General features: G+C 34.8%; 1 protein-coding gene across 2 annotated transcripts; it reads right to left on the minus strand.

Annotated features, from left to right (window-relative positions):
• Positions 1-276: 276 nt before the first annotated feature.
• Positions 277-16,467, minus strand: LOC144349718 (uncharacterized). Of its 2 annotated transcripts, none has more exons than XM_085506591.1 (17): positions 16,266-16,467; positions 10,328-10,488; positions 9,824-10,000; positions 8,275-8,492; positions 7,230-7,410; positions 6,666-6,764; positions 6,316-6,546; positions 6,104-6,214; positions 5,457-5,636; positions 5,115-5,193; positions 4,222-4,462; positions 3,974-4,116; positions 3,437-3,642; positions 2,379-2,518; positions 1,944-2,127; positions 1,535-1,687; positions 277-1,309 (listed from the first exon to the last, which is right to left on the minus strand). In XM_085506591.1, the coding sequence occupies exons 1-17, from the start codon at positions 16,435-16,437 to the stop codon at positions 1,055-1,057; spliced, it is 2,931 nt and encodes a 976-aa protein (XP_085362717.1). In that variant the 5' UTR covers positions 16,438-16,467; the 3' UTR covers positions 277-1,054. The 2 variants fall into 2 exon arrangements, with proteins under 2 accessions (XP_085362717.1, XP_077864357.2); XM_078008231.2 differs by having other exon boundaries at positions 3,437-3,645.
• Between the last annotated feature and the right edge of the window lie 970 nt (positions 16,468-17,437).

Below are 17,437 nucleotides of genomic sequence, written 5' to 3' on the forward strand. Positions count from 1 at the left end.
AGGGATTTTGTCACACAAAAACGACGAATTCGGCCGAATTGTGTTATCGGTTGGCTTAATATTACCCCCAAAAGGATCGTATTTCTGTAAAAGATTGGCATTTTTGTCCCGATATGTAGGAATCTGAAAAACGCGTTTCACAACTTGTCTCTTATTTAGTTTTATGCCGCATGCAAGATGGTGGCCCCATATAGTAAATATCGCATATATTTTATTATCACGTGTGCGCCAGCTAACCACTAACTCAATATACACAAGACAAAATTGACCTCCATGTGCCAGTTGATCAATACTACTTTATTCATACGCTATCAGAATGGGAAATAGTTATGCTATGCTACCAAACATTTAGACACCCGTGTTACAGGGAAATATAGTGGTTATTTGTAAAATATGTTCAAACTGGATATAATTTTGAACAATTTTTCATGCAATAGCACTAGAATTTTTTTAACCAATTGTTTTATATATCTAATATAAACATAAATCAGCTATCATTGTAAATGTTGAACATCTTGAAGCTGCAAATCTTACATTTTGATTTATCCTCAGTATTTAGTATATATCTACTATACTATACTATATTATAATCAATAGCATGTCATTGTCCATATTTGGTCATTGAGTTACGTCACTGCTTCTACACGCCATCAGGCATTTAGCCTTATATATTTAATATGGATTCCTGTCACAACTGTGCATGTGCGCATTCAGCCGTTCTAGGATTGTTTTCTTCTTGACGATCATTGCGCGCACTATGTGTTAAAGACAGTCCATTCGAAATGTAAAGTGATTAACAGAACTTACTATCGACTACGTGTAATATCAAGAACGTTATCATCTAGAAGAAAATAAACCTCGACATGGATTTTTTATTATTTACTATTTTGTCCCTAAATACGGATTTTCAGCAGCTCTCTAAAAACTGTTCGCTATATATGAAAAATCTAACACGTACGGATATATCATAATAACAATAATGATTCTCCAGCAGAGTAATATTGGATTCGGAGTTGAATCTACGCTATTGTAATATAATTATAATATTTAAAAACTATTTTTCATTTGCTGTACATTGATGAACAGGTTTATATTCTGTGTAATCTGCCACAGGATGGTACTGAACATCTTCTGGATATCCAAACGCTTGTGGACCAACGACCTTCAATGCTGTCGGTGTTCTTAGAATATGCGCCGATGCGAACACAAGCACAGTGACACGTAGATTATTTCGTACCTCTTCAAAATGAATAGCCTCCCCAGTGTCAGTGTCAACGATAGCGATTAAGTCAGGAACACATGCTACAACCTGTTGACAATTGAACAAGCACGAGGACAATGTAATTTAACGTAGCGATAAGTTTAGTCGAAGGAAACAATATTTGAGTTGAATACGAAGTTACACCAGTAGTATGTTAGTTGTATGTTTACTGAGGTAGAGGTGTAATGAAACTGTGAAATATTATAATATTATAATACTTGTAATGCATAATGGGTCATTTGTATCATACACAGCAAAAAACTGTCATCTTACCTTAAATTCTCCTTTCATGCAGTGAAGAGTTGCAGTCAGATTTTCGTTCCGGCATTCGACATGAAGTGACTGACCAGCATATGCGTTATAACCATCAATGATCACTTTTCCTTTTGAGAATGCGCCTGTCAGTTTCGTTTTAACATCTGCTATCTGTGGGAATTTGGTTCAAAATGGTTTTAATAAGTATGTACCAAGTGTCATATTTTTTTTCTAATGGTTAACCCTATCATTTCGGGTGAACACAATTTTATCTCACTTTTCTAATCGCAAATACTGCATATTATTAGACATCTGTCACCGTAACGCCAAATATTATTTATACCGTATGTATTTTTATTAGTATTTTTACCGATATCAATACTATTATTACATACTGTATCAGAATATAGGTAATAATAACCCATACCTTTCCAACAATCAGGGTTTTTCCATTCTCCCATTGTAGTATTGCTTGTATAGGATCTGTCCTGTCACGCCTTGCCTGTAGTACAGCCTGACCGAGTCGCCAAACTCTGCTGAACGTATACTTCACACTATAGTCCATGATATCTGATTTACTGTACGAACCAAAACAAAGTCCAGCTTGGCACCTGTGATGAAAAGTTAGAAGTGTTTATTTAGGTCTAACTGACCAATATACGCGTTTACGAAGCACAACCTGTATCCAGGCAATAGCAGCCAATACCACAAATAAGTATTACCTGTAGCTCATGTGGAAAATAATTGAATTCACAATTGGGAAGTTTTAAATAATGTTATTGAGTAATTATCCGATAAAATCACTTCCCAGACTTTACATATATGTGTGCATTATCTCCGGCTGTGTCAGGAAAGTATTTACCCCATTTCTTGCACAACTTTTCGCAGGTGATTTTCAATATCTTGTGCGTTCTTCGCCTTCAACACTACTGCTGTTCTTCCCTTAACATCAGACATGCAGCATGGATAAGCAGGTATACCAAACATATTGGGAACACACATCTGAATATGGTAAATTATGGTGAGGGCAAAGAATATATAAACAGCAGCAAAAGCGATTTAATATACAGGGAACGAACTTGAAAATTAAAATAGACAACTGCAGAAAAGATATATTCTGAGAAGCCCCTCCATTCTGTTCATATAAATGTCTTTCTGTCATTTATCTATTAAGCACTACCTGTGAAGTCATTACAATTTCATGATAGAGTGGTTCTATATGACCTATGTAGTTCACAATTTGGATGGGTTCGTTAAAAACGCTATTCTGGAAAAGCGTTGAACTGTGTGACTACCCCAGACATATGCAAATTAGACTGCAAGTATGCACCACTGCCTATGGTCATGTGTAGTATTGGACATAGAAATTCATGAACAGAAATGTCAATTGAGATGAGATGAGCTCATACGTGAAACCAATTCGCTAGAGAACAATTTAACATTAACTAGCAACCATCACGAGAAAATAACATCGGACGTAGAAGAATGTTAAAGAAATGTCATGTACACACGAGTTTACACAGCGCAAAACGTTCTTCGTTGATATTAGGGGATATTATCTCACTTTGAATTATTTTTAATACAATCAGGAAAAATAAGTATAATATTAGAATACCGCAGCGTGTATACTGGTGCAGTGCGAGATCGGATCAGTCGATGCGATTGTCGTATTGCCGCCCGAGACCGCTGTGCTTACTTATCTATTTTGCGGTTTATCTTGTGACAATCTCATATTATGCAAACCAACGATGATTTTTCGGTGCACGTCCATGCTCGTTCGATACACTGTGATATTGTTTGTGAAGTTAGTTTATTGTCAAAAACTTTGTAATTTACAACGTGGCTAGAATGTTATCGTATGTCTGCTTGAAGTGACTAGTAGCTGTAGTAATGCCATATTTGTATAAGATTTGTACAAACCTGGAACTCCGGAAAAGCTCTGCCCATGAAATCTGCATCCACAACTGGGAGATCGAAGAGACCACCAGCATATAATGCTATCAATGAATTTGCACCACCAATCTCAGCACTCATTATAGCACTCAATCCTGGTGTATCCACGTTTTTCACCAATTGGCCATGAAAGTCTTCAATATACTTAAGTCCATTTAAGTCTTCTTCAATGTCTTCTGGTGGGAAATTAACATATATGTGTTAATTTTCCTTTTGTGTCAAAGAGCTTGATTGCGAAACGTTTTGGTTTTTTAGAAATCAAGAATACGTTTTTACTGTCTTTACTGTTTTTACTGGACTATGGTATACATGAATGAATGTAATCTGTTTCAAAAGTGTGTGACCCATCCTGTTTTACATGTGGCACCTGTCATATACCATCATAAGTCATAATCAAGTGGTTTCTATATGACATTTGAGATCGTTTTTGTAACATATAATATATATGTACTGGTAATTATCTACAAAGCTTATGCAAATCTAAGGGAAATAGGCACGTCTTACCTTCATCCAGAATATTGTTTGATGTGATTATTTGTTGGAGGCATATAACTGGATCTATTATGGTGTCCCCAGCCGGTTTTTCTATTTCAATCAATGGTGCACCCAAAGCGGCAACACAGGAAACGAAACCAGTATTGTTAATACTGAAAGTAAACACAGAATTGTTAGAAAATTAATATTTATCAGTAAGTCTGCAGAAGCATGTCTGTTCTGCCTGTGCAAACAAAAATCAAAGTAGAATATCATACCTTTCTGGTGTTATAATTCGTATCTTCTTGCCATCTCGCAGTATAAGTTTGCATTGCAATTTCTGTAAATAAGGCTCACCCCCTCCACCGCAGCCGAGTATAGAAGCACCTAGAGTAATACAATCTATGTCCCACTCTGACAATAGCCATTCCCCTGTTGAAGGATCTATACGTGGTTGGCTATCAATATCTTCCACTGTAGTTTGTTCCTGTTCTGCCGATGCATCGCTAATACCTGCATCTATAAACAGTATATGCAAATAATGTTGATAAATGTATGTATGACTCGAGCCAAGGTAACAAACACACATTCAATATGTTGAATGTGTTGTTGCCTTACATCGGTGAGGAGTGTGTAAGTTCAATTACAAAATCTAGTTTCAGTAATAGTTTCATCTTTTTCTTGATGAAGTTGCATTTGTATTTGCACAGTGAAAATCAGTGAAGTTCGACAACTGTATAGTGACAGTGTTTTTAATTTGTCATTAAATGAGCCAGAATGTCAAAGAAAGTCAGAAAAAAGTAATCCGTGGATTATTCTAAACATGGTATATGTTGATTAAGCTAACTACATTAGCCACACTAGTAGTTGCCCTGTATTTATAAACACGTCCATCAGTCTGACAGATCCTTATCGATTTAAAATAATACCGGGTGTATCTTTCATAAGCTCCAGTTATTGTTTTATTTATTCACTAACACACACTGTTGCACACTGCTCATTTTGAGTCGATTCCCGCTGCAACGATGTCTTTCTGTTTAAAAGTGGAATTCCAAGCCGTTGTCTCAACACATACATTATCCCAGGTTCATTTCGTTATTTTTTTGGACTTGGAACAGTTTGGATAAAACGCAATGACAGTTTTGGCGATGACAGTTTTTTTAGTACATACCTTTTATGCCATCCTTGGGGACATCACCATCCATGGATTGTCTGAAAACTTCCCCAAAGTTTACGGAAGAGGTAAATGTCTGGATAATTTGAGAGATATGAGATATTCGAGAAAATCACATATTTCCGCCAACTATTTACTGTTTGACAAAATACTAATGCACATTTGTGTGTATGTTCACTACTGCTAATCAAGTTGATATATATTATGAATTGCCATGACTAACGTATGAACCGCATACACTTGTGAACATAGCATGGGAGTCTGCCATAACATGTATAGAATTGAGTAAACATATTAGACAACATTGACTTGATTAACATTAACACTATTCACTTCTACCTTGCTCTCATCAGCTACATCACTCATAGTCATCTGTATGGCGTCTCTCACTCCAGTATAAAATACAGATTTTCCAGCAGTGTGTTCTTGTTTTATTTGTTTGATCTTCTTGTCCATTTTGACTATCTTACCATATTCGGTACCGACCTGTGCAAGAGCTGCTCCCACGGCATTTGCAACCTTAAATAACAGTGGATAGGTTTCTCAATTGTAATCGTAGACAATTATAAGAGGGTATGCTTATACTACTCTATAATATAGTACCGAACAATAAGCCAGGGTAATGTTTGCAATGGTGTGAATTACACTTTTTATTTGTTTTCAGTCATAACGTGTTTTAAATGCTGAAGATATTCATACAAAATTTATACAAACGCATCAGTGTCAGTTTCCAATCCTCAATAGTTTTTTTCTTGCATACCTTTCTGTTTACCTGAGCTAGGGGTAAGCATAGTGGCTATCTTTCTTTTTACTCCTTTTACGACAGTTTCGGTAGTTTTTCTTATGCTAATACATGGAGAATAGAACGTGATCTCGCGTGATACCCGTCCACTTTCGGAAGCACCCAAGTTCGGGAAACCGTATTGATCAACCTTAATATTCTCTGAAGGCTGATTGGTTGTATTGGTGAACTGAAAGGAACGTACCTCAAAGAGTGGTGGCCTGATGACACTGGATGCTCCTTGTAGCTTTTGTTTGTCATCAATTAAAATACTCCCCCCACCAAGTAATATTACGGGTTGGTCTCTTGATTCCATCTGCAAACAATAGATTACAAATGTGGAAGTTGAGACACCAGCACTGATTTGTTAAATAATGATCTAAACAAGTTTTGTTTTTTGTGGTATGATCTTGTCACCTTAATTTGGTCGATTGCAGCCTCCACCATCAAGCGCATTTCCTTAACCGCAGAGGCAACTAACTGCTCGTCCAATTGGTCTGCTTTCTCAGGTTTTCCTACGTTTGCTACTCCTGCTGCAACAGCAGTGTCCGTTGCCGTCAATAACTGATTTTCAACCAGTTCACCAAAAACCATCCCTTGGACAGTAAGCTTGTTTCCACAACTCAACGGTCCGACTTTTACAGATTTCTTTGAGGAAAAAGGTGATAACTGTCGTGATTAATACATTGAAATATTAATTATAAGTAATTAACAGCAAGTTGTACACAAATAATTATAATGCAAGGTACAATAACATTTTAACCTACCTTGGCGTCGTTACTTTGCTCAGAAATTACATGCGATCCTCCGCCGAGACATATTCTCTTCTCAGCAGGAATTCTGAGGCTGGTTCTCACTCCACCCATCTTAAGAAGTATTTATATTAACATTAAGCATAAATAATAAATTGACAGTGTAATGTTAGAGATTATAACACTATCTCTGGAATACGTCAGTAGTAGTCAGACAGTTAAATAAAGCAATAATAATATATAAGGTCTGGAACATCAGAGTATAGTAACAATATCGTGTTTGTTATACACAATATATTAATATATATAGTTCATAAAAAAAATAGAAACATAATAGATTGAGATAAATGATCAATGTCACGGACATATAGTAATGTAAATTTTGCTGAAAAACTACGCTAAGAATTGTCCGTTGCTTGCTTCAGATCGCGTGCAGACAATAATATCGACAATACGATATAATGTAACTACTAAAGTGGTTTTATTTAGCCAATATTTAATTCCAAATCATAAGATATGGTTTGCTGGTATTACCACAGCCAAACCTCAATTGGAATATATATTTTTGTTTCAGTGTACCTCTACAATAGATGAAGTTAACCTGGGAAATCCTCCTGCCATACCACACACATGAGTATATGTACCACCGATGTCTATAACTGTAGCATCTTCGATGCAAGCTAAATGTGATGCTCCTCTCACACTGTTAGAAGTTCCACATAAAAATGTACGCACGGGAAATTCTAAAAAGTCTTTAGCACTGAATGGAGAGAATTTGGTATGTTTGTTACTCGAAATACACATACAATAATACTATATGTGAATACAGTGTTGATTTAAATATTTTTGTCTATTTACAATGATGCACATATATATTTCATACAGGATCAGACACTAGTGAATACATGGACAGGAAACTGTAATCGTTTTCTTTGATGTCTCTTGGGATTCACACGCGATTTCGAACATTCTACGTGAAATATTACGTTCGAATATGTAACTAGTCTTGTGATTGGTTGTTGACAAATGCTGAACAGGCCACGCCTTCAACTGTGCCGTGTGTTCGGGCAAACCGTTAGGAATTCCTAAATGGAGTCAATTTGTGTAGTTTTCTTGATTTATTCTGCAGATATCGGTGAAATGTAGGCAAGGCTTTGGCGAAATTTGAAGGAGCAACTAATATTCTTCAACCTGGTATTTTTTTTAGATTTTATTTTTCATTCTTTTCGTCTGTTTTTTCTAGTTTAAAAAATGTAAGCTGGCTGGAGCCTTCATCCCTTGTCTATTTCTTACACTAGATACCAGCCGATACCCCCCCCCCCCGCTCATAGAGACTGTGTACTACAGTTGATTATAGTTCCTGGGCTCCCTGTGATAATACACGACGCACTAAGTGACGTTGTACCGAGCATCATTCTATTCCCTTCGATGACTGCCACAGTTTCCTGCTCCTGTATACACTAGTATATTTGACATATCAAATTACTAATTTATTTTAGTAATATAACACATTAGCTGATTATACCAGCTCCACTATTACCCTTATTATATTATAGGTGCAGAATAAATTTCCCATATTATTGGTTTATTATTGTTTTTTTAAATGTAATGTGAACTGTTTTACCTCAGAATCGTACCATCATTCTGCGTAAGGTAAAGAGGACAATCAAGACCAAGACTCTGCAGGGCTATATCAAAGTCACTGATGGTTTTTAAAAAGTATGGTTTCAAACTTTCATTCAATACTGCTGCATGTTCTCTCTCCAGCAAACCAACGCCACTCACTGTATGGGACAACGTCAGACTGACGCCAGGGTACTCTTCTTTTAAAATCGCTGCAACCTATAGTTTAGAATGTGACGAAATGACTGCCGAGTATAGTATGACACAAGACTAACTCAATACAGACAGTATGAATATAGCAACTTAAAATGTGAATATTAAACATGCATGCTTTTTGCAATTAGTGACAAAATAAAGATGTGTGGGTGGATTATGTGCTGAAGAGACGTATACTAAAGTGTTTGAGAGGGGGTGGCCGACATTACAATATGCTTATGTGCTTATAGTTATAATAATATACATTTTGTAAAACAGAAAAGAACAAAAACATGTCACTCGTATCTAGGTTGCAGTTAATCAAGCTCAGTCGACCTGCTCTTCTACCTGCACCCCCACCACCAACAACAAGAGATTGTACATGACATACTGTTTGATTATTCAGGTTCATTGAGACAACTATTGCCTCTAGCGATCAAACACCCACTTTATAGTTAAAAAAGTAGAAAATCTTTAGAAAATGTTCAGTGATGCTGAATTATTATTATTACTATTAAATGAAAGATTAAGCCGAACAACATAAAAAAAGCTCCACAAATGTAGGAGAATGCAATTCACAGTTTTTTTATATATCAATTTTCGTTCTCTAGATATTCAACTTTTATCAGTTTTATGTAGTCAGCCATCTTGATTATCAAGCAAAGGATTATGGGTAAAGTATGACATCATAGAATCTGTTGACAGAAATTGAGAAAATGATTTCATCTATAACATGAGAAGCGAATTAGTTCAAATTTTCGTTGTGCTCATTACTCATGTATATAATTATAGTAATGGAAATTACAATGTTACAAATACTTACAAAGATTTGCTAGCAGTAACACGGATACCAAGCGGTTAATTACATAAAGTTAAAGAGAATTTGTCCTCATTGATTGTTTGTCAGTTTGTTTGAATGATTGTGGATTGTCAATACACATAAAATGAAGATATTTAAAAAAAATAAAAATTGTTGTTTTAGTCGTTTAAAATAAAATGACACATTTTGTCCCCTTTTTATGGTCAACAGGTAATATGACAACCATTTTATAAGCATGTTTGGCATCAGTACATATATGCTACTATGTTCTAAACTTTCAGCCCATTTGAAGTTCAACTTTTGAAGTTATTTTCTCAATTTCTGACTACAGATTCTATGATGTCAAACTCTACCCATAATCCTTTGCTGAAGAATTAAGATGGCGGAATACATAAATTGATTTAAAGTTGAACATGTAGAGAATGAAAAGTGATATAAAAAAACTGTAAATTGCATGTTCTTACATTTGTCGAGCTCTTTTATCTGGAAGTATTATGTTGTTAGCATTGACTTTCCCTTTAATATTAATATGTACCTCTAATTCTTGAGCTGAATTAACCGGAGAAAATATTCCACAGACTACCGCGTTTTTTATTCCTTTTTCTTTGATCTGTTGAATGCAAGCTTTGACCTCCGCTATATCTACAGATGTTATCTCGGTCCCATCGTATTCATTTTCGCCTTGCAGTAAATGTGTTGAAGCACATATTACCTGAATACAACAAGAATGTGTCCATTGCAATATGACAGTGAACTGTGATAAACAAATTATCTTATTATTATCTTGTTTGTTTCTTTCGAAAATTACATTGTTTTGTAGAACCTTGCTACTTAGCCTAGGGTCATGCTACAGTGAAATAATTTGCGGCTTGCATTTGCTCCTAGAAATAAATGAAAATGTGTTGTGCCTAATCTAATCTAAGAATACATTTAAGAAGAAGGATTTTGTTCAAGTTAAAAAAAATAAAGCTTTCAAAAATATTGATCAGATTATCCATTTTGTATCATGGGCATTTTATTTTGTTGGAAAGGCACTTACCTTGCAAAGATCTGCGGGCATGTCAATGCATGGTGGTAAACTGGTTGCAGTCGGTCCACATAATCTTATTACTGATATCTTAGCCAGATTTCTTCTCTGAATTACAGCATTTTCAAACTGGTTCGTGCCAATATTGACCTGCGATATACTATCCATATGACCTGCAAATACAGATTTACAATTTAATATATTAGACTGCAAATGTAACAAAACACAGACTAAGCAAAACAGACATATAATTAGTATCTGCAAACAAATTTTAAAGAAGACTATTTTACTAATCGATTATAATGTATATTTACAATTTCCTCTTTTTGTTGGTTTAAACCTTTGCTTAGAATGGGGTGTATAGTGTCAAAAGAAAAGATTTGCTAGCAGTAACACGGATACCAAGCGGTTAATTACATAAAGTTAAAGAGAATTTGTCCTCATTGATTGTTTGTCAGTTTGTTTGAATGATTGTGGATTGTCAATTATCTGTTTTGTGTTCTTGAATTTGCGAATTTCCTTCGACTATAAATCTGAATATCGCTTCATTATTCATATTATATATGCTCTATAAATTTAATACATTATTCCTAACCTTTTAATTTTATACATTAACATATGCTATCTGAGATTGCTACCACATTTGATTACAAAACATCTCTCTCTCTTACTGGAAACCCCAATTTATGAAGTTCGAATTGGAATTCGAATGATTTACAATAAAATGGTTGATTTTTAAACGTTTTTTTATTCCGAGATCACCACTTAGAACATGAAATTACAACTGAAACGGTATTACATGTTATTAATGAATAAATACTAACTGTTGTATGTGTACAAATATAATCTATGAAATTATAAATTTCCAGCACCCGAGTTGATCGAATCGTATTTATTCCTCAGCTCCTGAGAGCGAGGTTATTTGTATTTTATGTTGGCGCTCGTCGATGTGTTGCGGAAGTCCTATGGGAGATTGCATGATGCGAGTAAAAAGTAAAATTATTTGAAATTAAGTAAAACTTTGATCAGTAAAATAATTTTAGAAAAGTGAAAACTAGGATGACTGTGAAATAAAGTTTGGTTTTAAATATTGAATATCATGATATCTGGAGGAAAAAATAATGAAAGGAAATTGAACTGGTATAAAAGGGAAGTAAATGTAGCAAGGTCAGAATCAGGGGGTCAAAATACGTCACAATACATCCTATCATTGCGGCTGCAAAGTGTCAACAACTATGGATGCGGTAAAGAACTGGATTTGCAGTTTGTCGGGGGAAAAATCATGCAAATTCTGTGCTTCAGTAACAGTATTTGCTGCTTTATTGTGCAATGGAAATTAATACAAGAAATTGTGCCAAAAGACATTTCCTTTTAGTAAACAAAACAACCGTGGGGCGTTTATCTTTAGAAATTGAGAAGACGAAAATCCCTTGGCACAGTCTTCTCCAGGCTATGAAGGGTATTTTTGATTATTTGAATAAGGGAAACTGCTGCTTTATGTAAGAGCAAAATTCAATGTCATTGGCCACAGTAATTCGATGTTGGTTTTCAGAGGTGTTACCTGGCGTGGAAATAATTACATTAAGTCTTGTACTAGCCGAGCCACGGCTTGATACTTTATCAATATACATATGGGGAGATTAAATTGCACTATAAAATCACTAATTAAAGATGTACATATAAATTATCTTCGTTTTTTCTTGAGGACATGCAAAAGCATCACAACAATGGGCTTATATGGTGTGCCTTGGACGTTACCCATTGGAAACTATTATCGGAAAACAAACAAATAATACAATAATTAATTAAAATATATTAAATACTTAAATAATTTAATTAATTAACTCATCAAATCTATTATTATCCATTTCTATGAAAACAAAGAAAGTAATAGTAAATGGTACACTAATATAGACTCCCTTTTGAATAACATTAACCAGTCTAACCAGGTCGAAACAATGAAATTCCGACAGCAAGGCTATTAGGACAAATTAATAAAAATATACAAACGTAATTTATATCAACTTCGATAAGTGAATTACATGACGACAATCGATCAAAACATAAATTAAGAACATACAGAGAATTAAAAACCAATTTTGCTTTCGAAACCTACCTTGTTAACTAAATTCCTCCTCATAACCTGAAAATTGAGACTGGCAGACATGCAATCTTTGTGATCAAAATCAAGTAGAAGATGAGAAAGAGTATCACCTAATGATGTGTGCACAAGTGGCAAAAACCACAATTTTCAAAATTTGTCACCAAAGCGACAATTCATAGCTTTGCTAAACAGTGGTCCAACACTCGCCATGATACCATAGTTACAACTAATTTAGTCCATGAATTTGTTACAGAAATGTACAACCTGGAATTAGTCGATTACGATACGTATAAACATACAGACCCATTAAACTTAGAACTTTAAGTTAGAACGCCCCGGTGGTATTTACTGCCTAAAATACACAAACTGCCACCAGTATATTTGTCGGTAGACCAAAAACTTGGTATCGTTTTCGAGATGATATCTTCATGGTATTTAAAGGTACCGTTCCTGAATTACACAAATTTGTTCAGGAAACCAATATGCTTCATAACAAATACCGGCTCACATTTGAATACTCCATGATGCACACCAAGACAACGGAAATATTTGAAATATTTGAAACGTAATTCTTGTCACTCCACATCAGTATTCAAAGGATTTATTAAAGGCAAAACCATTCGGTATGCTCGAACATGTAATAATCTAAGCGATTTCTTACATAAACGTAATCTATTTAATCTATCTTCAATTAATGAACATGACAATCGTATCTCACATTTATGTGAATCGATGCCTAATAATGAAGGGTAAACAATATTCACAACTACATTCAACCTTTATATACTAGGATCTAAGCTCAAAAGAGCCCTATTAAAAAACTGGGACTTAATTCGGAATGATCAGTTACTCACTAACATTTTTCCAAATCCTCCTCTTCTTGCATTTCGTAGAAATACTAACTTGAAAGATAAACTTACAAGTTCTGCTCTATGTACTGATAAATTTGTGAAAAACGAGACACCAAACGACGAAGAATTACTTTCCATTTTACCTAAATTGTATAATGAAAGTAATAACGTCGAACATTCTGAAAGCTAAATAAATCGAACGATTCAGTCAAGTACTGCTCTGCAACAGCACCATAGTGAATAATCCAATTACAAATAAATTTGAGTGCTGTATCGACATAGGCTTTCTTTGTATTCAGTTTCGTATTCGACTATTGTTTCCGTGTTTACTTCTATCGGAATCAAACCTGAAATATTTTAACACGGAAGAATACGTCTGTTACGTATTTAGTTAGCTATTGCCATACTGCCCTCAGTCAGTGAGATGTTCGTCAATCCGCCACCCCCATTGATAATAAATGCATTATTAGAGACAGTTTATACAAAAATACAGCAGAAATTCATTGTGAAAGATCTGTTAAACAACATAGTTGATGAAATTGTTGAGAGAAAGGATAAATAAAATTCATTCTTTAAAAATTCTATTTTTGTCCTGTCCTGTCTTGTCTTGATTCAGGGAGTCTGAAGGTTTCAGATTTTGTTTTTACATGCATATAGTGTGGGATTTTGTTTTCAAGCGTTATAATTTTTTTTATAATTTTTTCACAAAATCTACCTGGCTCGCCCCAGGATATCTAGGGACCATGTAAAAATCCATTTTCTACTATACCGCTTACCGAAGTAAATGTCATTTCTTTTAATCATTTTCCTGTGTTGAAAATATTTTTTGTTGCAGAAATAACCAGAAAATGCATGTTTAAATTTTAGAATTACCAGCTTGCATCTCAGAATTACATGTTAGCATCGTCAGATCGCGTGTTTACATTTCAGTTTTGCGTGCTGCATCTCTGAATTGTATGTTTGCATTGTCAAATCGCATTTTCTTATTTGAGAATTCCATGTTCGTAGATGACAAATTGTATTTTCAAAGAGCATAATAGAATAGAAACACCAAGTTTTGACATGAATATATTTCGCCATAAATAAGTATAAAATATGCCAATTTTACTCGTTTGCCGTTTAGAAATAATCAATACACAAAGAGTACAACACATTATATTTGGACATACGATTCGCTGTTGTCGTAATAATAATAGTAACTTTGAATCTCTGTTGAGATATGGATAAAATTACAATAAAGAATAAAATCATGATAATAATAAAGTAAAAACAGAAAACAAAACAAAAGTAAAATAAGTACATTGCATAGATTGTAATATTACAATAAAATGTTATTTATATATTTATTAATTGTTTTGATGGTACTGGTATGAGACAGCTGGTAATTTTATTTATTCAAACTTTGTTCTCTCATTTGAAAACAACTATAGATATTAAGTTGACCAAGTTCAATAATGGCTTTCTGATGTGTACTTTTTAATAAATTGATAAAATGCTGTTCTTCTGAACAGATATCGGGAACAATGTTAAATTTGTTAAAAATGTGTTCCTTAATTCAGTGTAATGACTACATTGAAGGAGAAAGTGTTTTTCATGTCAGTCAAGTCTCCGCAAATTTTGAACCGATTGTGAAAATAAATATATAAATAGGGCTCATATTAAAGAAGTTATGTTATAAAAATCACCTTTTTGATAAAAAGATTTATGATCACAAATTCGACAACACAGCGTATTGATAACGAAATTCGATAAGTATGTATTATATGGCGTCCAGATGAGGGTTACCAAATCACCTCGACCCCTGTCCAGTTCGACCCTGGACACCTTGACCCCTCGACACTCGGTAGTTACACTATGCGTCCCAAGAATATATATTTTGATTCACTATATTTCAATCGTTTAATCATATAAAGATTATATATATATTTCATTTCACTGACAAGTTAATTTCCGTTGGTTGTCGATTTCTGTTCATTCTATTGCACACAACCGCTAATAGACGCCATCTTGGATTGAACCACTGTACTTCATATTGCCGACGCACACAATTTTTTTTACTAAGTAATACTTCAATGAGGTGATGCCGAAACGAGTTGTCACTATAATACTGATACTTAATAAAAGACGTGATAAAAGAATTTATTAATTATAGCACCATGTAAAACTGTCATGATTGTGATGTGTTTGAATATTAGATATTTGATTACGTGATTTATTAGTGAATAAAATATGCATGGAACATTATAAATATATTAAAGTATTCATGTTTGGTGTAACAATGTACATTAAACATATCAAGGATCCATTAAGGAAATAATTTGCAACTGTTCTGAGAATTATTCGGACAGTCAGTTAGCAAACTGATTTGCAACTTTGCAAAACACTTTGCACAATCCGGACTTGTTGGAGCCACTTGATTGACGGGCGCGTGGTTTGGGATTACTATTTCATAGAGGTTGTCGGCATGATGAATTGCAACTATTATCTAGCATCCGCATACGGCAACCATTCTTTATTTCTTATATTAATATTGTAATTTTTTCGGTAATTTTAAAAATCGCAAGTTGGGTGTTGCTTAAATTTGTCGACAAATTTCAACCCATCGCTCATTTCAGTCAGTTGTACCTGATACAAAAATGGACTAGACAAAATAACGATCGTCATACCATCGTTATTTTCAAACTGCAGTTGGAAAAGCGATTTAGATTTAGATTAGGCACTTTAGATTTGAAAGCTCATCAAACCGTTATAATCATGTTTTCCAACTGTACGTACTCTCCCACTTCGGTATAAAATCTGAATTTGATACATAATGCACCAGTAAAGTTAAAACAACTGACTGTCCGAATAATTCTCAGAACGGCTGCAATGGTACAATGAAGTATGATATGTTCACACACGATGTAAACAAGTTAATATATTTCCTTGTTATTGTTTGGTTTCGGTAGACGCTTATGTTATTTATCAGTTTAAATCTGAACCGAGTTAATTGTACCTTGTGACTGCATTTCCCGCAATGCCGTCGTTATGGCGGCCACGACACCGCCTGTAACATCTTCAGTAGTGGTGGTCTTTGCCCATCCTATCACCGTGTTCCCTCTCAGAATAACGGCGTCAGTGTTGGTGTACCCGACGTCTACACCAATGCAGCAGAACTCCGCCGACATGTTGTGTACAAATCACGACTACTAAACCCGCACAAATACAATCTTACATGCAAATCTGGCCTTAAAAAGGCCCAGGTACTAACTATACTATAAATACGCTTCTAAACAAGCCAAGCTCCAGTAAAAACGCATTTTCCCGAACGTACAGGTCGATTATGTCGTGCCAAAGTGAATGTATGTGACTATGAATATCACAGCAGTGACTGTGTGTTGTATTTATGCAAATAAATAGTGTACGAGTTGAGGTTTTGGCGGATAAAAGTCAAAAACACGAACCGAGGAAAGGGACGCGCTACTAAGCTTGAATAATTAATTGTTGTCAAAGTCACGTGATGTTGGACCGCTGAAACAGGATGCGTCATCTAATCTCCAACACAGACGGACTGTTGCTTCCATAAACATTTACACAGTTCCTATATCACATAGCCGATTCATCGAAGACAATGACAATCGTGTTCCCAAATTTAAAAAGACGCCACAGAGCGTACGAGCCAGAAATAACAGTCTATGACGGTAAATGGATCATAAATGGGACTCGAATCACGTGATATCTAGGGTTGCCGATGACGGTACACTTATGACAATTTTTATAAAATCTATCAAATCATTTCTTTCAACGTGACTACAAAAACTAGTCTTCACAGTCATGCTAAGAATATATATAGCCGTCCTGTCTCCGTTACAAGTGGTTGCAGTCGGTTAATAATTTCTTTCACGCAGTGCTTTTAGCGACAGATAAACAGAAGCCTTAAACTATCTTTTTAAAATAGCTATTATACTATGCTACACTTGAACACATTTGATATTTACGGCTTTTCTCTTTTTGTAGGGTGTGGGTGGCCCTGAAAAGGGCCGTTCGTTGTGTGTGTAACTAGTATATACTCATTTCAATTCCATCGATATTCCATATATGGCACTGTTGATAAATAAGGATACATCGAACGAACTTATTGTACAACACAGACTGGAATGATTTCCCTTTGAGTGACAACAACATCAT

This window comes from Saccoglossus kowalevskii, chromosome 2, assembly GCF_978046115.1.
Source record: "Saccoglossus kowalevskii chromosome 2, keSacKowa6.1, whole genome shotgun sequence".
NCBI classification, from domain to species: Eukaryota; Metazoa; Hemichordata; class Enteropneusta; family Harrimaniidae; genus Saccoglossus; species Saccoglossus kowalevskii.